Below are 27008 nucleotides of genomic sequence, written 5' to 3'. Positions count from 1 at the left end.
GTGGAAGCTTGCAACACCAGACAGCTACCGGTCAATTGGGAATCAATATGGAGTGGGCAAATCTACTGTGGGGGCTGCTGTGATGCAAGTAGCCCACGCAATCAAAGATCTGCTGATATCAAGGGTAGTGACCCTGGGAAATGTGCAGGTCATAGCAGATGGCTTTGCTGCAATGGGATTCCCTAACTGTGGTGGGGCCATAGACGGAACCCATATCCCTATCTTGGCACAGGAGCACCAAGCTGGCGGGTACATAAACCGCAAGGGGTACTTTTCAATAGTGCTGCAAACTCTGGAGGATCATAAGGGACATTTCACCAACATCAACGTGGGATGGCCGGGAAAGGTACATGACGCTCGCATCTTCAGGATCTCTGGTCTGTTTCAAAAGCTGCAGGAAGGGACTTTATTCCCAGACCAGAAAATAACTGTTGGGGATGTTGAAATGCCCATATGTATCCTTGGGGACCCAGCCTATCCCTTAACGCCATGGCTCATGAAGCCGTACACAGGCAGCCTGGACAGTAGTCAGGAGCTGTTCAACTACAGGCTGAGCAAGTGCAGAATGGTGGTAGAATGTGCATTTGGACGTTTAAAGGCGCGCTGGCACCGTTTACTGACTCGCTTAGACCTCAGCAAAACCAATATTCCCACTGTTATTACTGCTTGCTGTGTGCTCCACAATATCTGTGAGAATAAGGGGGAGATGTTTATGGGGGGGTGGGAGGTTGAGGCAAATCGACTGGCTGCTGGTTACGCGCAGCCAGACACCAGGGCGGTTAGAAGAGCACAGGAGGGCGCGGTACGCATCAGAGAAGCTTTGAAAACCAGTTTCATGACTGGCCAGGCTACGGTGTGAAAGTTCTGTTTGTTTCTCCTTAATGAAACCCCCCGCCCCTTGGTTCACTCTACTTCCCTGTAAGCTAACCACCCTCCCCTCCTCCCTTCGATCACCGCTTGCAGAGGCAATAAAGTCATTGTTGCTTCACATTTATGCATTCTTTATTCATTCATCACACAAATAGGGGGATGACTACCAAGGTAGCCCAGGAGGGGTGGTGGAGGAGGGAAGGAAAATGCCACACAGCACTTTAAAAGTTTACAACTTTAAAATTTATGGAATGCCAGCCTTCTGTTTTTTGGGCAATCCTCTGTGGTGGAGTGGCTGGTTGGCTGGAGGCCCCCGCACCGCCTTCTTGGACGTCTGGGTGTGGAGGCTACGGAACTTGGGGAGGAGGGCGGTTGGTTACACAGGGGCTGTAGTGGCAGTCTGTGCTCCAGCTGCCTTTGCTGCAGCTCAACCATACACTGGAGCATACCGGTTTGGTCCTCCAGCAGCCTCAGCATTGAATCCTGCCTCCTCTCATCACGCTGCCGCCACATTTGAGCTTCAGCCCTGTCTTCAGCCTGCCACTTACTCACTTCAGCCTGCCACTTACTCTCTTCAGCCCGCCACTTACTCCTCCCGGTCATTTTGTGCTTTCCTGCACTCTAACATTATTTGCCTCCATGCATTCGTCTGTGCTCTGTCAGTGTGGGAGGACAGCATGAGCTCAGAGAGCATTTCATCACGAGTGCATTTTTTTTTCCCTTTCTAATCTTCACTAGCCTCTGGGAAGGAGAAGATCCTATGATCCTTGAAACTCATGCAGCTGGTGGAGAGAAAAAAAGGGACAGTGGTATTTAAAAGGACACATTTTATAAAACAGTGGCTATACTCTTTCAGGGTAAACCTTGCTGTTAACATTACATACATAGCACATGTGCTTTTGTTACAAGGTCGCATTTTGCCTCCCCCCACCGCATGGCTACCCCCTCAACCCTCCCCTCTCCCCATGGCTAACAGCAGGGAACATTTCTGTTCAGCCATAGGCAAACAGCCCAGCAGGAACGGGCTCCTCTGAGTGTCCCCTGAAGAAAAGCACCCTATTTCAACCAGGTGACCATGAATGATATCTCACTCTCCTGAGGACAACACAGAGAGATAAAGAACGGATGTTGTTTGAACGCCAGCAAACATACGCTGCAATGCTTTGTTGTACAATGATTCCCGAGTACATGTTACTGGCCTGGAGTGGTAAAGTGTCCTACCATGGAGGACGCAATAAGGCTGCCCTCCCCAGAAACCTTTTGCAAAGGCTTTGGGAGTACATCCAGGAGAGCCGTGAATGCCAGGGCAAATTAATCCTTTCACATGCTTGCTTTTAAACCATGTATAGTATTTTGAAAGGTACACTCACCGGAGGTCCCTTCTCCACCTGCCGGGTCCAGGAGGCAGCCTTGGGTGGATCTGGGGGGTACTGGCTCCAGGTCCAGGGTGAGAAACAGTTCCTGGCTGTCGGGGAAACCGGTTTCTCCACTTGCTTGCTGTGAGCTAGCTACAACCTCATCATCATCATCTTCTTTGTCCCCAAAACCTGCTTCCGTGTTGCCTCCATCTCCATTGAAGGAGTCAAACAACACGGCTGGGGTAGTGGTGGCTGAACCCCCTAAAATGGCATGCAGCTCATCATAGAAGCGGCATGTTTGGGGCTCTGACCCGGAGCGGCTGTTCGCCTCTCTGGTTTTCTGGTAGGCTTGCCTCAGTTCCTTAAGTTTCACGCGGCACTGCTTTGGGTCCCTGTTATGGCCTCTGTCCTTCATGCCCTGGGAGATTTTGACAAATGTTTTGGCATTTCGAAAACTGGAACGGAGTTCTGATAGCACGGATTCCTCTCCCCATACAGCGATCAGATCCCATACCTCCCGTTCGGTCCATGCTGGAGCTCTTTTGCGATTCTGGGACTCCATCATGGTCACCTCTGCTGATGAGCTTTGCATGGTCATCGCTGCTGATGAGCTCCGCATGGTCACCTGCACCTTGCCACGCTGGCCAAACAGGAAATGAGATTCAAAAGTTTGCGGTTCTTTTCCTGTCTACCTGGCCAGTGCATCTGAGTTGAGAATGCTGTCCAGAGCGGTCACAATGGAGCACTCTGGGATAGCTCCCGGAGGCCAATACCGTCGAATTGTGTCCACCCAGTACCCCAAATTCGACCTGGCAAGGCTGATTTAAGCACTAATCCACTTGTCAGGGGTGGAGTAAGGAAATCGATTTTAAGAGCCCTTTAAGTCGAAATAAAGGGCTTCATTGTGTGGACGGGTGCAGGTTTACATCGATTTAACGCTGCTAAATTCGACCTAAAGTCCTAGTGTAGGCCAGGGCTTAGGTTATGAGCAAAATAAAATAAATTCAAGGGGTTTTATTCAAACCACCTGTTGGATGGAAATAATCCCATTCTCAAAAAAAAAAATCCTATTTTAAGGACGCAACGGACACTACTTTAAGGACACATTAAGTTCACAATGAAATGCAAAAAAACAAAAATAAAAAACCAACACTTTGATTTTTGGTGATTCAGACTTCAGTGCTAATACTGTATCAGATACTCATGCAACATCAAGCTGTAACGACTGAGGGATCCAGCCTTTGGAGAATGACAGGAGAGACGAAGCTAAGGAACAGAAGCGACAATGGGGAATAAAGCAGTTCAACACTTTCAAAGCAGAAAACATACCTCCCAACCTGCCAGAGCTCAAACATGGAACATGATGTGCAACAGAAGATCCAAAATAAGAAACATATAAAAATTATTCCTGCCAGGAAGTAAAAATGCCGTAGGATTCATTCCTGTAGTGGGCGTTTACTTTCTGTAACCTCAATTTCATGATTCTTCATTTCTGCTATAATGAATTTCAAACAAAAAAGGGAGGGGAACATTACATTTGTGTGGAACAGAGGGAACTGTGGGATTAAGGTAAATGGTGTTCCTGGAAATGAAGTACAGTCGAGAGATATGGAATGAAAACTGCCTTTTATAGAAAATGCAGCATCTCTATTTCCCCACCCCTCCCAAGTGGCTGCCGTGTCAAATAAAACGCTACTGCCTGCCCACGCGTTTGCAAAATACTTTATTATTCTCTTGCAGCATCTACACCATTCTCAAATGAGCACTTTGTGTATATTTAACTTGATTATCAAGAGGCTTAGCTGCCAAACAGAATTACTAAAATCTAATAATTAAAACAAGGATGGTGACTGCTAATCTAACGACATATACACAGATTTCCTAATGCATGTAATTACAGCACTTCTGTAATGGGTTTTGGGTCTTTTTCCCCCACCTCTTAATAAGCCAGCAGCAAACAACAAGAGTGACAGATACAGCATCACTGCCTGGAAAAAAAAATAAAAAAAAATCAGGGAATAATTCCTCGATGGGGTTGTTTAAACATGACACTGAATCAATTTTAGGATTAAAGGATCTCCAAAGAAAACCCGTTTGGTCTGGTTGGTTTGTTGATATGTCAGTTATTGGTTGTATACTAACAACTTAGTGCTGTTTGGAACAATAAGGAAGCCCTGATCTCTACCTCAGCGATTGCTAATATAAGTACTGTAGCACAAACAACAGAAGTTTAATATTATTTATTCTTCAATTTTCTTCATGTTTGCTGTTGTTGTTTGGACGTGCTTATCTATACAGCCAAGGCACCTAGTTATACCTATCAATATCACCATCCCAATTTACCATATAAGGACCTTTCTAGAAATCATCTTAACTGACCCTTTCTGGGGTTACCATTATAAAGGTGCATATATCTCCTCTGTTCTCTACCACCACATTAATTACTAGCCACTGGTACAATTTGCCTTTCAGATGAAAAAATGAAACAGAAATCTGACTCCTGATCATTAAAGAAGATCATATGAATACTTCTTTAACAGAAGTTAGAGGGAAAAAAAAGGAGTACTTGTGGCACCTTAAAGACTAACCAATTTATTTGAGCATAAGCTTTCGTGAGCTACAGTTCACTTCATCGGATGCATACTGTGGAAAGTATAGAAGATCTTTTCATACACACAAAGCATGAAAAAAAAAAATGGGTGTTTACCACTACAAAAGGTTCTCTCCCCCCACCCCACTCTCCTGCTGGTAATAGCTTATCTAAAGTGATCACTCTCCTTACAATGTGTATGATAATCAAGGTGGGCCATTTCCAGCACAAATCCAGGGTTTAACAAGAACGTCTGAGGTAGGGGGGGAGGGAGTAGGAAAAAACAAGGGGAAATAGGTTACCTTGCATAATGACTTAGGCTTGAATAGAGACTGGGAGTGGCTAAGTTAATTGTATCCAATTTGCAAATGAATTCCAATTCAACAGTCTCTTGCTGGAGTCTGGTTTTGAAGTTTTTTTGTTGTAATATCGCAACTTTCATGTCTGTAATTGCGTGACCAGAGAGATTGAAGTGTTCAACTGGTTTATGAATGTTATAATTCTTGACATCTGATTTGTGTCCATTTATTTTTACGTAGAGACTGTCCAGTTTGACCAATGTACATGGCAAAGGGGCATTGCTGGCACATGATGGCATATATCACATTGGTGGATGTGCAGGTGAACGAGCCTCTAATAGTGTGGCTGATGTTATTAGGCCCTGTGATGGTGTCCCCTGAATAGATGTGGGCACAGTTGGCAACGGGCTTTGTTGCAAGGATAGGTTCCTAGGTTAGTGGTTCTGTTGTGTGGTATGTGGTTGCTGGTGAGTATTTGCTTCAGGTTGGGGGGCTGTCTGTAGGCAAGGACTGGCCTGTCTCCCAAGATTTGAGAGAGTGTTGGGTCATCCTTCAGGATAGGTTCTAGATCCTTAATAATGCGTTGGAGGGGTTTTAGTTGGGGGCTTAAGGTGACGGCTAGTGGCGTTCTGTTATTTTCTTTGTTAGGCCTGTCCTGTAGCAGGTGACTTCTGGGAACTCTTCTGACTCTATCAATCTGTTTCTTCACTTCCGCAGGTGGGTACTGTAGTTGTAAGAATGCTTGATAGAGATCTTGTAGGTGTTTGTCTGTCTAAAGGGTTGGAGCAAATGCGGTTGTATCGCAGAGCTTGGCTGTAGACAATGGATTGTGTGGTGTGGTCAGGGTGAAAGCTGGAGGCATGTAGGTAGGAATAGCGGTCAGTAGATTTCCGGTATAGGGTGGTGTTTATGTGACCATCGTTTATTAGTATTGTAGTGTCCAGAAAGTGGATCTCTTGTGTGGACTGGACCAGGCTGAGGTTGATGGTGGGATGGAAATTGTTGAAATCATGGTGGAATTCCTCAAGGGCTTCTTTTCCATGGGTCCAGATGATGAAGATGTCATCAATGTAGCGCAAGTAGAGTAGGGGCATTAGGGGACGAGAGCTGAGGAAGCATTGTTCTAAGTCAGCCATAAAAATGTTGGCATACTGTGGGGCCATGCAGGTACCCATAGCAGAGCTGCTGATTTGAAGGTATACATTGTCCTCAAATGTAAAATAGTTATGGGTAAGGACAAAGTCACAAAGTTCAGCCACCAGGTTAGCCGTGACACTATCGGGGATAGTATTCTTGACTGCTTGTAGTCCATCTTTGTGTGGAATGTTGGTGTAGAGGGCTTCTACATCCATAGTGGCCAGGATGGTGTTATCAGGAAGATCACTGTTGGATTGTAGTTTCCTCAGGAAGTCAGTGGCATCTCGAAGGTAGCTGGGAGTGCTGGTAGCGTAGGGCCTGAGGAGGGAGTCTACATAGCCAGACAATCCTGCTGTCAGGGTGCCAATGCCTGAGATGATGGGGCACCCAGGATTTCCAGGTTTACGGATCTTGGGTAGTAGATAGAATATCCCAGGTCGGGGTTCCAGGGGTGTGTCTGTGCGGATTTGATCTTGCGCTTTTTCAGGGAGTTTCTTGAGCAAATGCTGTAGTTTCTTTTGGTAACCCTCAGTGGGATCAGAGGGTAATGGCTTGTAGAAAGTGGTGTTGGAGAGCTGCCGAGCAGCCTCTTGTTCATATTCTGACCTATTCATGACGACAACAGCACCTCCTTTGTCAGCCGTTTTGATTATGATGTCAGTTGTTTCTGAGGCTGCGGATGGCACTGTGTTCTGCATGGCTGAGGTTGTGGGGCAAGCAATGCTGCTTTTCCACAATTTCAGCCCGTGCACATCGGCGGAAGCACTCTATGTAGAAGTCCAGTCTGCTGTCTCGACCTTTAGGAGGAGTCCACCTAGAATCCTTCTTTTTGTACTGTTGGTAGGGAGGTCTCTGTGGATTAGTATGTTGTTCAGAGGTGTGTTGGAAATATTCCTTGAGTCGGAGACGTCGAAAATAGGATTCTAGGTCACCACAGAACTGTATCATGTTCGTGGGGGTGGAGGGGCAGAAGGAGAGGCCCCGAGATAGGACAGCTGCTTCTGCTGGGCTAAGAGTATAGTTGGATAGATTAACAATATTGCTGGGTGGGTTGAGGGAACCATTGCTGTGGCCCCTTGTGGCATGTAGTAGTTTAGAAAGTTTAGTGTCCTTTTTCTTTTGTAGAGAAGCAAAGTTTGTGTTGTAAATGGCTTGTCTAGTTTTAGTAAAGTCCAGCCACGAGGAAGTTTGTGTGGAAGGTTGGTTTTTTATGAGAGTACCCATTTTTGAGAGCTCATTCTTTATCTTTCCCTGTTTGCCGTAGAGGATGTTGATCAGGTGGTTCCGCAGTTTCTTTGAGAGCGTGTGGCACAAGCTGTCAGCATAGTCTATATGGTACGTAGATTGTAATGGATTTTTTACCTTCAGTCCTTTTGGTACGATGTCCATCTGTTTGCATTTGGAAAGGAAGATGATGTCTGTCTGTATCTGTACGAGTTTTTTCATGCAGTTGATAGATTTCCATTCCATACGGCTAAATGCAGTGCCTTGCATAATGACAGATTTCAGAGTAGCAGCCATGTTAGTCTGTATTCGCAAAAAGAAAAGGAGTACTTGTGGCACCTTAGAGACTAACCAATTTATTTGAGCATAAGCTTTCGTGAGCTACAGCTCACTTCATCGGATGCATACTGTGGAAAGTACAGAAGATCTTTTTATACACACAAAGCATGAAAAAATGGGTGTTTACCACTACAAAAGGTTTTCTCTCCCCCCACCCCACTCTCCTGCTGGTAATAGCTTATCTAAAGTGATCACTCTCCTTACAATGTGTATGATAATCAAAGTGGGCCATTTCCAGCACAAATCCAGAGTTTAACAAGAACGTCTGGGGGGGGGGCGGGGGTAGGAAAAAACAAGGAGAAATAGGTTACCTTGCATAATGACTTAGCCACTCCCAGTCTCTATGCAAGCCAGTTGGTCTTGGAATCATGTGTATCACTTAGGAAATTACCATCCGCCTACCTAAATTTTCTCTGCAGTTCCCACTAGGTAAGATATTCTTCACGTCTGATAATAAAACTGATTAATAGAGCCAGTGTCTGTAGTCAGATGGAGTGGCCTCCCACTGAACCACTCTCTGATCTCTGGTGGCCGGAGCCAGGCTGGGCTCACACCTCCCACTGGAAGGTGAGAGGCGGGACAGGAAGCATAAAAGGCAGAGCCTCTAACTCAGTTGAGTCTGAACCAGGGAAGGGTGCAAGCTGCTGCAGATCCCCGGAGCTGAACCTGTGCTGTGCCACGCCCAGCCCCAGGAGGAGACTGATCCAGAAGAAGAGCTACCAGGACTGCCATTCACCCTGTCCCCTGAAGAGACAGGGGATGACCCCACACCACATGTACATTACAGTGGGAGAGTAGGAAGTAGCCCAGGGACAGCCAAATATAGTCAGGTTGTGTTTCTGCGTGAACATTGGATCCCCGATGACATAGTGTGGAACGCTCCACCATTGTTAGGGCCCTGGGCTGGGATCCGATGGAGTGGGGTGGGCTCAGGTCCCCACCCACCCTGCTGCCAATCCCACCCACCCTGCTGCCAATCGCACTCTCCTTAAGCCAAGAGGCCTGTGTCTGTCTGCCAGCGCTGCGATGTTGGACTGTTTGGTGCTCCATCCTGCCTCATGGCCTGAGCCTTGAGACTGGTTTGTCTGCCCTGCCCTGCCCGAGGACCTAGGCTCCTAAAGACTGTTAAACTGAGCTATCCTGCTTTAGGACCGGGGCTTCAATCCCCGATAGGGAGTAGCACCCCAGAGACGTAGTGAGGTTGAGTGGCCTCCCACTGAGCCACAGGAGGACAGACCCCCACTAAAGTGTCATAACAGTTGTTGAGTTTCAGCCTTTCAGTGGGGCTAGAAGTGATTCCTGAACATAGTGTGTCAGTCAGTAAAATACTTTGTGATCCTTCTGGATAAATTGTACCACTGTACAGAAAGATTACATACAAACTACACTAAAAGAAAGTTTTGGTTACAAAGTCAAGCATTAAAAAGTTAGGAGACACTGTGCACCTTAACTCAGACTCCCTATATATTATGACAGTCTTTAAAGTACAAGATCACGTACTATTTTTCCCACAGGACCCCGACTCATTTTTCAAGTCCCTACTCCAAAGTATGGAGGTACTAGAATTTCTCAATTGAAAGGTTGTGAGTTTTTTAATTATTATTTTAACCTGCGCAAAAAACTTACTTTTTTCCCCTGATCTTATTCTGAGAAACAGCTGAACCATTTTTGCTAAATCTTAAAAGTACAAGAGTAGGTGCCAAGAACCACTGTGCTCTAATCTCTGCTCCATCACTGACCCTCTCCATGGCCTTACGCCTGTCACTTAACTTCTGTTTCCATTCATCCCATCTGTAAAGCTGAGATAATAATACTTTTTATTCTCGCAGTGGTGTTGTGAGCATTAGTTAATACTTGCAGAGCTGAAGATGGAAAGTTGTGTGTACACACACACACACACACACAGAGTAAAGTAAAATTATATTTTTCTAAGCTATGCTTGGCTAAAATCCTTCTCATTTTCTGTAACAGTATGACGTTAAAGACAACTACCTGAGCACAACAGTAGTGACTGATTCATGGTGAACACATTATAGATCTGTTCAAGTTTAACACAAGTTCTTACTGAACTGTTATCATCTAGAATGGTCATGTTTGGGCATGTTGGATAAATTAAGACATCACACAAAGCCTTAATTTTCTCCCGTACCCTCAATTTGAGTAGCCACACTAACTTTAATCTGCTTTGGTTTATAAACTCATTTGTTCCAACATTTTATTATTCCTACTGCGTAGGACTGCTGTCAAGGCTTAATGGAATTAGAGACAAGTCTGTACCACAATTTCCTCCTCAGGGTACACTGCTCTCAGGCTACATTGCCAATAACTCTGCAGTGTCTTGAGTGCAGAAATGTCAGAGCTTCAGGACAGCATAAAAATGTACTTAAGAGCACTTTGAGGAGCTGAGAAATATCAAGTTTAGACTAATCCAATTTAAAACACAGAAAGACAATTGAGAGTTTGGATTGGAGGAGATGTACCCACAGTTATATATTCATAGAGAAGAGGAGGTGTGCAATGTAGCAGACACCCAGAAAGGGTTAATTTGCAGTTAGTATCAATGTCACACCCTCAGGTTTAGATCAGACAATGAACATTTGTTCCAAGGATATAAAAGCTTGTAATATATCATATTACTTAGGAGACTTGGTCTTAGTGGAGTTTCTATGGAACCATGGAAAATTCCGGTCTGCCCTTTCCTCAACTTCAGGTGTATCTTTCCAACTACCAAAACCAGCATCTCCCCTCCCATTGCAGAAGTCAAACTTGGTTGGAAGAGATTCTCTTCTTCCTCTAGACATGTGTTCCAGATCACCCTCTTCCCAGCTGTTTCAGCCTACCCACATGCACCCCTTCCAGCCAGGGGTGAACTGAGGCAGGTGTCCCAGGAGGAAAAAATCTACATAAAAAGAAACGATCAGAGCCAAAGCATCCTCATCCACATGCACCTGTATATTAGACAGCAAGAGAGAAAAGGAAACTCTAACACGGGAAAAGTTAAAATTGACATGTATTGGGATTTTATGGTTTTAACCTTAAAAGATTAAAACATTTAACAACGGAAAGTGAAACAATCCCATCTGCTTGACTAACGTACAAGACAAACACTTGGCAGTCAATGCTAAGTATTTTTCAGTAGCTTCCTTAGCTCTTACAGCCTTGTATACATTTCAAATAAGATGGCACAAAGCTCTCTATTTTTGTTTAAAACTTGAAAGTTTTACTGAATTTCTCATAAAGGCATATACCTAGGAGAAGGACCCATGAATACATATGGAGAGATGTTCCTAAAACGACACCAGGAAGAGAACAATAACTTCTCTACAGTGTGTATTTCTTAGACTGAATAAGTTACTACCTAACAGGCAAACTGTGACCCCTTGCAGCTGTAAGACTTCCTCAAAGGCAACTGGGCTAATCCCATGAAAAGCTGCCACCCAGTGTGAGAAAGTTCAGAGTTGGGCCATTAGTCATTTGTAAGAGTGTCCTCTCATTCTGCATCTTGTTTTTTTTCCCTTTCTTTACTCAAGATCAACTATGTTTTCCAATCCAACTCTATCCTAGACGTTATGTGCCTCACTAATGCCTCTCATCTAAATCCTGGATTACGTTTTGAAATGTCCTTGTTCACCTCTTTCAGCCTTTTCTTTACTCTTAGTGAATTAGTGAGTTTGTAATCCTTGGGCATCCAGTTATTTAACTTGGGGCACCTTCTAGCCCTCTTGGCCTGCACTCTTTCCTGTTGCTTTATCACACACATTTTCATGTTTTCTTTCTCATAAGAACACAAAGGGTGAAATTCACCCTCATGCAGAGGGTCAACATAAGGTTTATACCCATCTGACAAGTTCTTAAAATAGCACTCATGCAAGACATGAAAAAAGTCTACACTGGCCCTAACTACAGGGGTGTATTGCACCTAAAGTGAATAAAAGAGCATATACCCCTCTTAACCCATTTTTGGATTACTAGGTAGTTAATGAAAATAATTTAGTCATTTTAAGACAAAAAAAGTCTATTTTATATTGCAAAATATGTAACACTATAAACTAACATCTGCTGCATAAATATTGACGGTTGGCTATCAAGATGCAATGGAAAAAACCCAAACCCCTTCCCCCAGAAAAGGCTCCTGTCATAAACATACAGCTAAGGGTAGCATAAAATTCCTCCTTTACCTGTAAAGGGTTAAGAAGCTCAGATCTCCTTTTGGTCAGGTACCAACCAGGTTAAGATACAAAACAAAAACCTTCCCCCACAGATTTGAAAGTGTTTCTTTGTGTTCCCTCCGGGACAGCGAGGAACCAGGGCAGGGAAAATACATCTCCTAAAGCCATACCTGAACTAAGAATCTAAGATTACAAATTGTTAGTAATAGGAAGGAAATGCGTCAGATTATCTTTTGTTTTAGCTTGTGAATTTTCCCTAGGTTAAGAGGGAGGTTTATTCCTGTTTTCTTTGTAACTTTAAAGTTTTGCCTAGAGGGGAATCCTCTGTGTTTTGAATCTGATTACCCTGTAAAATTACCTTCCATCCTGATTTTACAGAGGTGCTTTTTACTTTTTGTTTATTATAAAGTTCTGCTTTTAAGAACCTGATGGGTTTTTAGTGTCCTAAAAACCCAAGGGGCTGGTCTGTGCTCACCTTGTTTACTTTCAAGCCTCCCCAGCAAAGGGGGTGAAGGGTCTTGGGGGGATATTTCGGGAAAACAGGAACTTCAAGTGGTCCTTTTCCTAAATCATTGTTTAACTCAGTTGGTGGTGGCAGTGATACCGTTCCAAGGACAAGGAAGAATTTGTGCCTTGGGAAAGTGTCATAAATATAAAGGGAAGGGTAACCACCTTTCTGTATACAATGCTATAAAATCCCTCCTGGCCAGAGGCAAAATCCTTTCACCTGTAAAGGGTTAAGAAGCTAAGGTGACCTCGCTTGCACCTGACCCAAAATTACCAATGAGGGGACAAGATACTTTCAAATCTGGGGGGGGACAGGATGGGACAAAGGTTTTGTCTGTCTGATACCTTTGCTGAGAACAGATCAAGGATGCAACCTTCCAACTCCTGTAAAGTTAGTAAGTAATCTAGCTAGAAAATGCATTAGACTTTCTTTTGTTTTTTTGGCTTGTGAAATTCGCTGTGCTAGAGGGAATGTGTATTCCTGGTTTTGTGGCTTTTTGTAACTTAAGATTTTGCCTAGAGGGATTCTCTATGTTTTGAATCTGATTACCCTGTAAAGTATTTACCATCCTGATTTTACAGAGGTGATTCTTTTACCTTTTCTTTAAATAAAATTCTTGTTTTAAGAACCTGATTGATTTTTCATTGTTCTTAAGATCCAAGGGTTTGGGTCTGTGTTCACCTGTACCAATTGGTGAGGATATTATTCCTTCCCCAGGAAAGTGGGTGAAGGGCTTGGGGGAAGACGTGGTCTCTCCAAGTGGTCTCTTTCCCTGTTCTTTGTTTAAATCACTTGGTGGTGGCAGCGTATCGGGTTTTTAACCTAAGCTGGTTCCCAAGGCAAGAAAGAAATCTGTGCCTTTGGGAAGTTTTAACCTAAGCTGGTAAGAATAAGCTTAGGGGGTCTTTCATGCGGGTCCCCACATCTGTACGCTAGAGTTCAGAATGGGGAGGGAACCCTGACAGCTCCTTCACGAGCTATTTCAAAGGAATGCTGAAACTGGAAGGGCTACATAAAAGATTTTAGATTTAAGGTTTGCCAGTCTTAGAACCATGTTTTCTACACAAATGGGGACAACAAAACCTATCAACAAAAGGAATGCAGTGCCCTGTTCATTTCAGTTAATAACTTATTTGTCTTGCATAAGATGCAAGGCTATTGGATACCTGTAGCAGGAGAGAGAAAGTTTCTATATTAAGCCCACATTCAAGCCAAGACCAATGTCTGTCCTTATGTAAATTTAGAACTAGTGTTTTTGTGTTGTAACTCACTTTCTCTCAACTGAGTCCGAAGAGCTAAGTTTTGATCTGGATGAGGACTTTCCCCAAACATCAATATTTTGCGATCTGAGATTTTGTTTAGTTCATTTGAGAGCAAGCACCCAGCTACAAAGTTTGACTCAGGATCTAAATTTACTCAGGTCACGGATAGGGTTGCCAACTTTCTACTCACACAAAGTCGAACACTCTTGCCTCACCTCCTGCCCTGCCCCTCCAGAGGCCATGCCCCTCCACACCCTTCTCTGAGGCCTCCCCCCATCTCACTCCATCCCCCCCTCCCTCTGTCACTTGCGCACCTCACCCTCACTCACTGATTTTCACTGGGCTGGCTCAGGGATTTGGCGTGTGGGAGGGGGTGAGGACTCCAGCTGGGGGTGCAGGCTCGGGGTGGGGCCAGAAATGAGGAGTTTGGAGTGCAGGAGGGGGCTCTGGGCTGGGGTGCGAGAGAGGGTGAGGGTTCCATCTGGGGGTGCGGGCTCTGGGGTGGGGCCAGGGATGAGGGGTTTGGGGTGTAGGAGGGTGCTCTGGGATGGGACCGAGGGGTTTGGAGGGCAGGAGGGGGAATCAGTGCTGGGCAGAGGTGCATGATGGGGAGTGAGGGCTCTGGCTGGGGTTCCCGGCCAATGGGAGCTGCGGGGGTGGGGCTTGGGGCAGCGTGCGGAGCCCCCTGGCTGCCCCTATGCCTAAGGGCCGGAGAGAGGACATGCCACTGCTTCCAGGAGCTGTGCGGAGCCACAGCAGGCAGGGAGCCTGCCTTAGCCCCACTGCACTGCCAATCGGACTCTTAGCAGCCCAGTCAGCGGTGCTAACCAGAGCAGCCAAGGTCCCTTTTCGACCAGGCATACGGTTGAAAACCAGACACCTGGCAACCCTAGTCAGGGATCTTCAAAGCTAGAAGCATGAACCTCTACAGCTTGATATATAGACCCCAGCCGGTAGTGGGGGACAGTAACAGACTTGCATCCCCTTTAGATCAGTGTGAGCAAAAGCACCCCTGTATTCATATCCTACACACCCCTGTAGTAATCTTTGTATTAAATATGCCTTCTGAGGTTTCATTTGAAAACTAATAACTTGCTGGTGAATAATATCACAGAGAAATGTATGTAGAAACAGTATATGTAAAGTTATGAATTCTTCCTGTACGAAGTTACTATCAAGTGTTCAAAACTGGACAGCCCTGCCTAGGCAAAAGTTGTTAAACAGGATGATCCTAAACAAAGGAATGTGTACCTCAATTTACATACAAGTAGTAAATAGGGTCCTCAAAACAGCAGGGGGAGGAGATGGCAGGAAACTGAACAATTTGCACTTTAGCAAACAACTGGGGGAAGAAAGAGCACTCCTTCACCACTACACTCCATGTCACCTTCCTCACTGTTTGGATAAACTATGATTTGAGAGGTAACCTTCAGAAGAATCCACTTCAAAGGTTCACTGGACTATAAAAGAAAGGGGCAGAAAACCCTAAGTTCTCTCTTTCACCTAAAGGACAAAGGCACCAGCATTTTTGAGCCTCTGGGAGAGATCTTGACCAAGGAAAGAGTCATTCACATCTTACTGGGAGACTGTGGGTGAGAAAGGCCATCTTAACAAAGCCTTGAACCAAAACTTGCTAGATTACGTTTTAGACTTTTAGATGCATGCTTTCATTTTTATTTGCTTGTAACCATTTCTAACTATCTCTTATACTTGAATTCACTAAAAATCTTATCTTCTTTTGTTAATTAGCTAGTTTTATTTTTAATGTAAACTAATCCAGTGCTGTGTTTAAAGTGAATTGTTTGGGAACTCCAGTTAAAGTAACAGAAGCAATAAGCCTTAATATCTGAACTGTCCAGGAGAGGACTGGACACTGCAGAACACGCGTTTTTGGGAAAATCCAGCACTGGAATGTGTTGGATCGCCCTGCAAGTAACAACCAAGGCTGGTGAAAGCCAGACTGCGGCTGTAGACAGGCTGCTGGGGTAGAGCTGCTAAACCAAGACTTTCTAGCACATAGATACTCAGGGTATGAACTGCATACTGATAGGCTGGTTGGGATCGGCCCAGGTTGAGAGCTACAACAGCAAAGCATTGCAAGGCACCCAAGGATGCCGAGCAGGTGGTGACAACTCCTCACTGGTCTGGACTGCACCCCAGAATGTGACAATGGGGCACAGAGAGGGACATAAAACACCAAACAGTGGATTGCAAAATCAAAATGGAACATTGGTCTATCCACATAGCCTGTTCCCTTCTTGGGTTGCCTTGGCTTCAGAGGAGGCTGAAAATGACCTCTCTGCCCCCAAACCACAGCCAATTGTGCAAAAGCAATTTCTGTTTTTTCAGCCTAACTAATGTAACTGCAAATGCTACTAACTTTCTTGCCCGCAGCTAGACTATCATACAGCATCCACTAATACACATTTCAGGAGATGTGAAATTCATCAGATCGTTGAATGGTTAACAGTTTTGGGGATGGTTCTGCACAGATTGTAATCTTATCTGTTAAAATTCAAGGCCAGATAAATAATGAATAGATCTTTTAATCGCTACATATCAATACCGAAAGAAAACAAGCAGTTCATAAATATCCGGTTGTGCCTTTGCTTACTTACAGGATGGGCCAATTCAGTTTTAAATGCCATAAATCCAGAAATTATCAGCACTGTGGATCTTAGTAACCTACTTCTGAATTTTAACAAATAGAAAGAACAAATGTTATCATCCAACAAATACGCATCCTTTCGATGCAATCCAGTTTTATGCAGATCTTGTTTAGAAAGACAGACGGATGGGGAATGATATATCCACCAATTTATATACAAGTTTCAAATTGCTAGTGCATCTTTTTGTCAGATATAGGTTTAAGTTTAAAAAAAAAAAAGACTTCCTTCACTGCCTGGGCTTAAGTCCAGCACACAGAGTTTGGGGAAACAGAATTCTTGCACCTACAGATTGCAAGACTACCAGAACAGGTCTCTTGCCTGTTCACTACACACTATGTATACATATAGCATTATATAAATTTATTCTTGCTCCATGTCTGCTCAGTCACTCTCCTCCTAAGAGAACACCAGTCATGCAGACCACACCAGCTGATGCATACTGCGATCACTTTCTTGTGGAAGTGGGATTTGATGCCGACCATTTTCATTTTCACTCAAGTACTTGTGGCAAAGCACTTTCAAGGCGTCACTTTAGGCATTGACGAGCTGCCAAAATCTTAACAACCGGTTCCCTAAAAAAAGTTCCGATTTAAGGGATGTGCCACAGTATGCATTTTTTGTACCTTTCTCCATAAGAAGTGGCAATGCATGGAGTCATTGGGAGTCATACCTAACAATTAAAAACAAACATTTTTACATGTTTATTAAACTAGAAACAAAGTATTGCTTTATTAAACGCATATCAACATAACCAATGAGGCAAATACGACCCCTGTTAAGAAAATAATAAACTAGACCAGGGGTTGGCCAACTTTGTAGCCCGAGGGCCCCACTGGGGTTGCAAAATTGTATTGGGGGCCGGGTAGGGAAGGCTGTGCCTCCCAAAACAGCCTGTCCCCGCCCCCTATCTAACTCCCACCCACTTCCTGCCCCCAGCGGCCCCACCCCTTTACCATGCCACTCAAAGCGGCAGGAGCTGCAGAACTCCCTAGCAGCGGTCCAGAGCACTGGCGCCAGCAGCGTGGCATCCTATGCTGAGGCTCTGCGAGAGGGGAGAAGGCCGGGGAGGGGCTGAGGGAGCCTCCCCGGCCAGGAGCTCAGGGAGCCGTAACAATTAACAACCAGTTCTAAAACTGCTTCAAAATTTAACCCCCAGTTCGTGTGAACCGGCTCCAGCTTACCACTGACTTTAGGGAACTGGAGGTTGAGTAAACAGTATTTCAGAAGAACTATACTCTTAGAGGAAAGATCCAGAATGTTTCACATCATTTATGTTTTGGATGTATATTTTCTTTGCTATATGCTAGTAAATATCCTGCCACTGAAAAGAGGTGACACAATCACAGCAGCATTTTCCACGTAAGCAGAAATATCTAAGGCACCCAGAATTGCCCACCCAGTTAAAATGACAGAAATGATCCAAACTCAGCTCTTTACTTTGTTTTAAGTAGAAACAGTGCCAGTAGCTATCTGAGTAAGCACACGACAATCATATCTGAAGCCTCATTTCCTCCGTCTTCTAGCACAATGAGACTGTTCTAATGTGGAAGCTAGAGATCGTCATTTTGATCCAACACAACACATTATGGCCCAGATTTTCTAATGTTACTTAACTTTGGGTCCCTCAATTTTTGGGTGTCCCACATGACATACAATTAAGAAGATTTGTTCGAAGGATGCTCATTTCTTTGTAAAAATCAGGCCCCTTTTAAAGTGTCTCAGGTTGGGTTACTTTCTGAAAATCCTGACTTACAATAACATGGTGTTTGATGTAATGTCTAACAAATTGAGTCTTGAAGATTTAGCCCACACAAGTCTAGATGTTTGTATGACACAAGAAATGCCGTTGCAGACTTCCTCTCGATTGCAAAATTACCGTGCCTTTTATAACAGGTTCCCTGCTTCAACAAGCCTCAGATACACAAGAAAGAGATATTTCCTCAAGCAGTTCCTAACCTTTCTGGGAACCCATCACAGGAGAAAGAATTGATGTAAGATTGGCCAGTGCACACAGCACTGCAGATTGCACAGTTATGGATATTTACAGTATTGAACAATCCCCTTGACAGCACTGGTGCAACTTTTGTGCTGCTGTCAGTCTAAGCACACAGAGAAGAGACGGTACCTCTAAAGCTTAAACACCACACAGGGCTGCATATTAAACAAACAAACAAAAGAAATCCCCAGTAACTGGTTAGTGGAAGTGATCCTTATGGTTTTAAAAAAAGTAATCGACCGAACATCTATGCCACACCAACACCACTCAGAAAAGAGAGACAACACTGCCTGCCCTCAAGTGATGATCCCTTTCCCATTCTAAATCTGCAAATTCTGGGGAGAACTTCTTGGATCTAAAACCACGACTACACTCTGCTGGCATTTTAAGAGCCCTTATTATGAAGCAGCCATTACTGTTTGTTAGCTGCTTAAATACACTCTCTTTTTTCAGTTTGAATTAGCTCCACTACGCTTAAAATGCGATTTAACTTGCATTTGAAAAGGACTTAGACAAATTTAGCAAAAACTCTGTACATCTCAAGAGGTAGCTGAGTGAACAGAGGCACCGTGATCCAGGGGCTGGGGTGCTGGACTGGGATACAGAAGACCTGAGTTCTCCTCCCTTCTCTGCCAGTGAGCTTTTGTGTGAACTTGGACAAATCACATCTCCTCTCTGTGCCTTTATTTCCCTTCCCACCCTTTGTCTATCTTGTCCATTTACAGCATAAGCTCTTTGAACAAGAGGCTATCCTGTTTGTGTGTGTACAGTGCCTTACACAATGAGGCACAGATCTTGGCTGAGGCATCTAGGCACTACTGTCGTACAAAACTAATACACGGCAACAATTTCTTTCTGAAATGCAGCATTCACGTATACACACAAAACTAAATTTTCAAGAGTGGCCTCTGATTTGGACTGAGATATCTCAGCTCCTACTGGTTTCAGCTGGAATTGTAGAAAGTAGCCTGATTCTTCAGAACACTTACAATTCCAGCAGAAGACAATGGAAGCTGATCACCTCAGAAAAATCAGGCCCAGGTGCCCCAACTTCAGCACCCCAAAAACTGACACCCCAAATCACTAGTCACTTTTGAAAATTTTGACCCTGGCATCCAGTCCTGCTGTCACTCAAGTCAATGGTGAAAAAAACCTCCCATTGATATAAATGCAAAGAAGATTGTTGTGAAGAGTTTTGAGCACAAAGTAAATAACTTACTTAATTACAACTTGCTTTCTTCCTCCTGCTGCTGAATGACTTTTCAAAACGACTTAACTATTTGGGAAGCCTGAAGGGGTAAGTAACAAGTCATTATTGTGCTACAGTAAGACAAAAGTAATTTCAAATCAGGGTACATTTAGAAGTACAGGGTACATTTAGAAAATCTTTGAAGAATTTTCATTGAGTTTTGCAGAAATGCTCTCTTTTCCTTTCAAAGTAAGTTTGACAATTTCCAGGCTAAGCAAATGTTACATGTTTAGATCTTAATTCTTATTAGCACAGTTTAGCATGCAGTGGTCTGAGAGGGTTCAGTCTGCAGATCAGCTACAGTCTCATGGTTGTCATCAGAATGAGATCTGTGACACACAAAAGAACCAGCCTACTCTTATTACTTGTTCTTTTATTAGGAAATTGATTATCCAGCAAAATAAGGCAACAAACACTGCAAGATAACAAAAGACAGAGATAATACAGAATGTCCAATAACAGCGTTACTCACATAGCCTGTGTGGGGGAACCCTGAAATAGGTGAGATGATCAACAGGAAATCATCAGTATCGTGTGTCTTAGTCTATCCCCCAGCACATAGGCAGGTAACCAGTTTTATTGTGGATTACACTAACAACCAATGTGTATTATGCATATTCACGATGAGTTCAGCCCCTTTTCCTTATCTGAACTGCCACACCCCACTCATGTTGAGGTTCCTAGTTTCTGTTGGCTAAATAACTATGTGCATCATGCTCGTTAGCATATTGATTAATCACTTGCTATAGCATTATTGCAGTTGGACATCTGCAGGTTTTGCTGACACCCATTTCTTAGCAATCTCCCAAAATATTAATAATTGCGATTCTGTAGTTTGCTAAATGGTGAAATAAGAAATCTGTTACTTGCAACACTTTATCTTGTGACTTTAAGGTCACTCATCAGTTAGTTATTTGGGTCAACTAAAATTCAGGCCTTAGGCCTTGATTATTTTGGCCAACCTGTCTGTCTTACAGGCTTGAGGCCTGCAGTCCTTTGCATTACAGCATGAATGAATACTTATATTTTACCTATGGAACCTGAATATACCTTACCACCAGCTACACAAGGTAAAGTTATAAGGGGCCTAACAATATGGGATTTAGCAAATGGAACCTGGGAGCAACTTTAACTCCGAAGAAGCCGCTGCCTTTCTGCAACGATGATTGTGGGCTCAAACTGGATCATGTTGGTTGAAGAAGGATGATCTTATTCAGACAAATTTTCAGCAACAGCACAGGGGAAATACTCTAGGGTGGGTTTTTTTGTGTAGGTTTCAGAGTAACAGACATGTTAGTCTGTATTCGCAAAAAGAAAAGGAGTACTTGTGGCACCTTAGAGACTAAGCAATTTATTTGAGCATAAGCTTTCGTGAGCTACAGCTCACTTCATCGGATGCATACTGTAGCTCACGAAAGCTTATGCTCAAATAAATTGCTTAGTCTCTAAGGTGCCACAAGTACTCCTTTTCTTTTTTTGTGTAGTATGACAAACTACAAAAAGTGCCTCTTTAAATCCCCTCTGTAATTACCTTCACTTTACTACCTTTCGACTTTATCTCTAGAATTTAAAGTAAGAATGCAGAACTCAATGCTTCCATTTAGTTCAGTGATTAACAAAGCACTGAAATATAGATCTGTTATTTCCAAAGCCTTTGTGACCAGTCACTGAATATCACATGACCAGTACTATGAACTCTAGGCATAGCACTCAATCTGGGGCACATCGCATGATCATGGAGAGTACAGTAGGCACCAAGCTGATACATCCTGAAGGATGGCACTTTGTAAATTGCCCTCACTCTCTCCTTGCCACTCCCATCTTCCCAACCCTTCAGCAAAAATAAAATAGAAGTTGGACTTATAGGGGCACCTTGTGTTGAGAGGTGAATTCAAATATTGATTGGTGTGCTGAAGTATTTTATGTTCCTCTAGTTGCCACTGGTCTGCTGCTTGTGGTCATTCCTCCCCTTCTGCCCATCTTATCTATCTCAGGTACTTGCATGACCTCCATTACCAGAGTATCCGAGCACCTCACAATCCTTACTGTATTTATCCTCACAACATCCCTGTGAAGTAGGGCAGGGGTAAGAGAAAGACTAAGGGCTTGCCCAAGTTCACACAGGAAATCTGTAATAGAACAAGGACTTGAACACAGGTCTCCCAAGTTCTAGGCTAGTGCTGTAACCACTAGACCAACTTTCCTCTCTGTAGGTATAACTGTTTTCAAAGGACTCTCACCAATATATTCCTCCCTACTCCCTCTGCACTGCTACCAGCGCATATCAACCAAGCACTGGCAAAAGAACAGACATAATGACAAACTAACAGAGGGGAAAACACACCAATCCCACTATGGGCCCCAGATTTATAGACTGTACCTCACTCAGACAGGACCTCTTCTGCACTTTTGTATGAAAACTCTTCCAAGTTTTGCCAGTAATCATCTTATTAAATTGAAATGGTGTCCCAGTCCAACCTCACAGCAAAGGTAGTTGCCTCATATACAGGGGGTGCATATACAGTGTCCTGACAGAGATACAGGTCTGCTCAGCATCAGTGTTGTGCCTAATTCCCCCAGCACCATCTGGAACAAACCCGATCAGAAGGACTTTTGTTCCATTTCCTGTTAAATCTCATGCACAAGGTTGGCCTAAATCAATACCAAAGATCTGGACAACCCCAAACAGATCCATATTCTCAGACTGGGTCCATCTATATGGATGATCTACAAGTGCTGCTTTTAAAAAGAAACAAATAATAACTAAAACTAAAAAAAAATAGGTCAACAAGGATCAAAAAATTCACTTCACCCTAGTTTGCTTGGTTTTTATTGGGTGGGGTGAGGGGGGGGAGGTTTATTATTATTCCTGATGTGGTGCCCCAGCCACCACCTCCTACACTGGCCTAGTGCCTGTGACACTCATCAAGTCCGTTAGGATAGTTATGATACAATCTCCCACTAACACTTCAATGGGCAAGGAACACTAAATATGGACTATTCCATCACAATTTCAGGGTATATTACAGTACTCCGACTAGTTTTCTTTAAATTAAAGCAAAGTATGTAGTGCTAATGAAAGAATAATTCCCCAAAAGGGAATTTTGTCAAAAGGGACAAAAATATGCTTTTTATGTTCTTATTTAGGATTTCTAAAATTCAACAAATTCAGAACCCTGATTGTCAACATCTGAAATCAACCCAGCATTTGCCTTCCAATAACAAGTAAAAAAGCTAAATAGCAACAATTCAGATCCTGGGACATTTCAGAGGCATCCGAAGTGCATCCCATGGAGATCTAAAATAATTTGCCCACATCTTTAATACAGAAGTGCAGCCCATGTGGAAACTATAAATTTCAGTATGGACCCCAGCCAGTCAGACCAAGAAAGAGCACTGTAAATGGGACCTGTGGTCTCTGTATTAAAGATGCCTGTAGTCAGTTCCATTGTATGCAAGTAAGATGTGGCCCTCTGGTATTTCAATGTGGTGCTCTGGTGGCACAATGTTTGGGCACTCTTGTTCTAAGAGAAAGGGTCACTCCATACAGGCCATCATTAATTAGAATGAATTTTCTCACAAAAACAACCCCTGAAACAGTCCTATGGCAAATGTAAAGCTGGACTCTGATTATATATGACTCTCCTCGTTTACACAGAGCTTTAGCTATAAGTTGCATTGTGATGAGTTTGCTGTTTCATAAGACTCACCTTGGTCAGAAGAAATTCACTCAGGCAATAGCTAACCATGAGTGACCCTTCTGAGACAATAAACCCATAGTCTCTAAACAGATTACTTAATTACACTGCACACCCTTCATTATGGAACAGAGAACGGAGAATTTTATGGAAAATAAAAACAATTCCCCAAAGCCCTTTAAGATGCACTTGACTGGATCTGTTCATTGAAAAGAATGATGTTACTTCCACATACAATTATCCTCCATATCCATTTGAACGGGGGGAAAAACACCAACTCACCACTGATCGTAAGAATTCTGAGGGCACTTCAGAACAAAGAATACTTATAGGACAGTTAGTGGGGTGGGGGTGGGGGGGGAGGAAGGAGTCTCTATCCTGGAAAGCAGTGAATCTGGAAAAAGATTTGGAGGTCATGGCAGATAATCAGCTGAACATGAGTTCCCAGTGCGACACCATGGCTAAAAGGGCCAATATGATCCTTGGATGCATAAACAAGGGAATCTCAAGTACAAGAAAAGAGTTTATTTTTTCTGTATTTGGCACTAGTGCAACTGCTGCTGGAATACTGCATCCACAATTCAAAAAGGATGTAGATAAACTGGAGAGGGTTCAGAGAAGAGCAACAAGAATGATTAAAGGATTAGAAAACATGCCTTACAGTGATAGCCTCAAGGAGCTCGCTCTATTTAGCGTAACAAAGAGAATGTTAAGGGGTGACTTGATTACAGTCTCTAAGTACCTATATGGGGAACAATTATTTAATAATAGGCTCTTCAGCCTACCAGAGACAGGTGTAACTGTAACACAATCCAGTGGCTAGAAGTTGAAGCTAGACAAATTCAGGCTGGAAATGAAGTATACACTTTAATAGTGAGCATAATTAACTATTGGAACAATTTACCAACATTTGTGGTGGATTATCCGTCAGACAATTTTTAAATCAAAATTGGATGTTTTTCTAAAGGATCCATTCGAGGAATTGTTTTGGAGAAGTTCTCTGGCCTGTGTTATATGGGAGGTCAGACAAGATGATCACAAAGGTGCCCTCTGGCCTTGGAATCTATGCCTCTAGAAGAGCTGTCACCACATCTGTTCTTTGGGGTAGATGAAAAGGAGGTTGCAATAGGTAGGGATGTGTCAAACTTTGAAAATCTGTTGATGTTAAGAAGCCTGGCACACAGAAGATCTATGGTGATGAATATTATGCAGAGTCTGACTTAAAAGTGATGTGTTTGAATCCAACTCCGGTCAGTAGTAAGTGAGAATAAAGACACTATTATCTGAAACCTATTTGGTTATCGTGACATAAGTCAGTGGTCTGAGTCCAGCTCCTAGTTCATGTGTTTACATCACAAAAACCACCACCATGGATTGCACTTGTTTCTGGTAGGGTCAGCAGAGAGGCACCATTTTGAGTGGACATGGAAAATGAACCACCCTCTCACTATTGGAGACAGTCCTTCCAAATCAAGGCTGATGCATGTAAGCAATGTAAGATTCTACTCTGGCCCATGTTATGCATGTTCTTTGGACAAAATGAAAATCTGTCTCCAGAGCTGTCAATCTGCCATTGTTCGTGAGCAGGTCCCATGTTAATCCCTTCTAGATTTCCAGAACAAGGCTCCAATGATGCCAAAACACTAAAGTACAAGAAAGTCTGGACTGATCTATACCTACTCCAAGGATTATTGGAGAATCAGCTAAAGGCACAAGAGGACATAAGCCATCATGTTCAATGAACAGTTCCAGAAGGAAGAGTGCCTGAGGTTGAGGCTACTATACAGCACCAAAACCAGTGCCATTCCCAATCCAGTATATAGTGCTTATATCACTAAGTAAAGGGTGAAAGACTACAAAGTCCAACCTGATTAACCTACCTGCTGAGGGCACTGGACAACAATGTTGTCACACCCTCTCCAACTCCTCTCTGAATTTGGGCCACTTTATTATATTAGAAAGCTTTCTGCAGTGTTTTTGTATGAATGCTGAGAAACAAAACTACTCATCACATCGTGTTCTGTGACAGATACAATTAGCCATAGCTAGGAAGATAGCAGTGCAAACAGTATTTCTGGGATATGTATCAAGTGGAGTACAGCTACAAGCACCAATAGCTGTCTCCTCATTCTATTCGTGCACTGCAGGCATGTCCCCATTAAAGGGGACAATTTCTTATTACTAAAATGGAGGTTAAGCAGCAGTAACATATTTCTGTCTTTTTGCAAAGTGACACATTCACCTGAAAGATATATATTTTTAAAAACCTCCTTGAGTTTGTTTCCCCAGATTTATGTAAACCCCTCAAGCAATTCAGATTCCATTACCTTCACTTCATCTCCAATTGATTTTTGAAAGGGAGGGAGAGAGTATTCTACTTTTCAGACATTCAACTCCTGCATAACATTACAACAACAGGCCAAGAGACACTCACTTAAACCTACAAAACCAGAATTTTAAAACCATGTTCTTAAAAAGGGCTCCCTTAAAATTTCCTTACTTCTGTTATTCAGACCTTTGATTAAGAATTTAAAATTTATTTTTCACCATAGATGCATTTGTATTTCACTAACTTTAGGCAATGAAACTAGATTAATTTCACTTGTTTTAGTCTGCTCAGTATCAACTTGACATCTCTACAGAGTAAAGTCTACCATATCCGGGATAGCGCCCTGACTGTGTGTTATAGCATTGTCTTTCCTGGGTAGATGGGACCAAACTGTTCTGTGGAATCACGTTATAGTTCAGCTAAAACCTAAGCAAATTGCACCTTCCTGCAAGAATGAAGCTTGCTACACTTCACTAGAAGTATGTGAATAACTGATTTTTCAGTTTGCTAGCAATTCTGAAAATATTTTTTTTCTTTCTACTTGTTTCAGGTCAACCTGAAACCAACATCTTTCTGAATTTTTGGGAAATTGAAAAGTTAGAAAAATATGTTTCAGGTTGAATGTTTCATTCTGATGTGGGGTGCTTTTAAGCTTTTTAAAATAAAAGCAAAGGACATGAAGGGCTAGATTCACAAAACTGAGGTGGTGATGGCAGCAGTGCCCCCTTATACACAGTGGCCCAGTGGTTAGGGGCTCACCTGCAATGTGGGAGACCCAGGAGATCTGTGTTCAAGGCCCTGCTCCAGAGGCAGGATTCAAACCTGGGGCTCCTCACATGAAGCGGAGGAGGGGGGGCATGCATCAACACCATTGCCATCATTTTCCAAATGGTGCTAAGCCCCCTTGTGAATCTAGCCTGAAAAAATCAAAATGTTCCATTTTGGAAATGTCAGAATGGTTAACTGTGACATTTCTGCAAAAAAATTTAACTGAAACAATTCACAAAACCCACACAACTTCTCAAAATGTTTCAGTCGAACCTCATTTGTGTTTTTCAGTGAAGAAAGTTTTGGCAGAAAAATTTTACCCAGGTCTACATTTTGCTCCCTCCAGGCGCCCACTGCAGGAAAGCAGGGTCATTTCCCAATGGGGCACCAGAGGATTTTAAACAGATTCATAGAGATCCTCCCCCTTGATTTTCCCTTTGATATCACAATGACTGTACTTAAGAGTTTTCTGAGCTGGTGACCTGACTTTCCCTGTCACTTATACCAGGGATGCCCAACCAATGGCCCACCCGAGCATTTCAT

General features: G+C 43.3%; 1 protein-coding gene across 2 annotated transcripts in view; it reads right to left on the bottom strand.

The window, feature by feature from the left end:
- The window catches only part of KIAA0930 (KIAA0930 ortholog), a 134749-nt gene that overhangs the window by 100325 nt on the left and 7416 nt on the right, over positions 1-27008 (bottom strand). The window contains exons 2-3 of one of the 2 annotated variants that reach the window (XM_077825553.1): positions 17049-17095; positions 4165-4216 (exon numbers count right to left, since the gene is read on the bottom strand). The exons of the other annotated variant lie outside the window; for it this stretch is intronic. Of the exons in view, the coding sequence (XP_077681679.1) occupies positions 4165-4216; positions 17049-17095 (99 nt within the window). The remainder of the gene's footprint in view (positions 1-4164; positions 4217-17048; positions 17096-27008) is intronic. 2 annotated transcript variants of the gene reach the window in all.

The sequence above is a fragment of the Eretmochelys imbricata genome, chromosome 1, assembly GCF_965152235.1.
Source record: "Eretmochelys imbricata isolate rEreImb1 chromosome 1, rEreImb1.hap1, whole genome shotgun sequence".
In the NCBI taxonomy this organism is placed as follows: Eukaryota; Metazoa; Chordata; order Testudines; family Cheloniidae; genus Eretmochelys; species Eretmochelys imbricata.
This window is presented reverse-complemented; position numbering and strand designations above follow the sequence as displayed.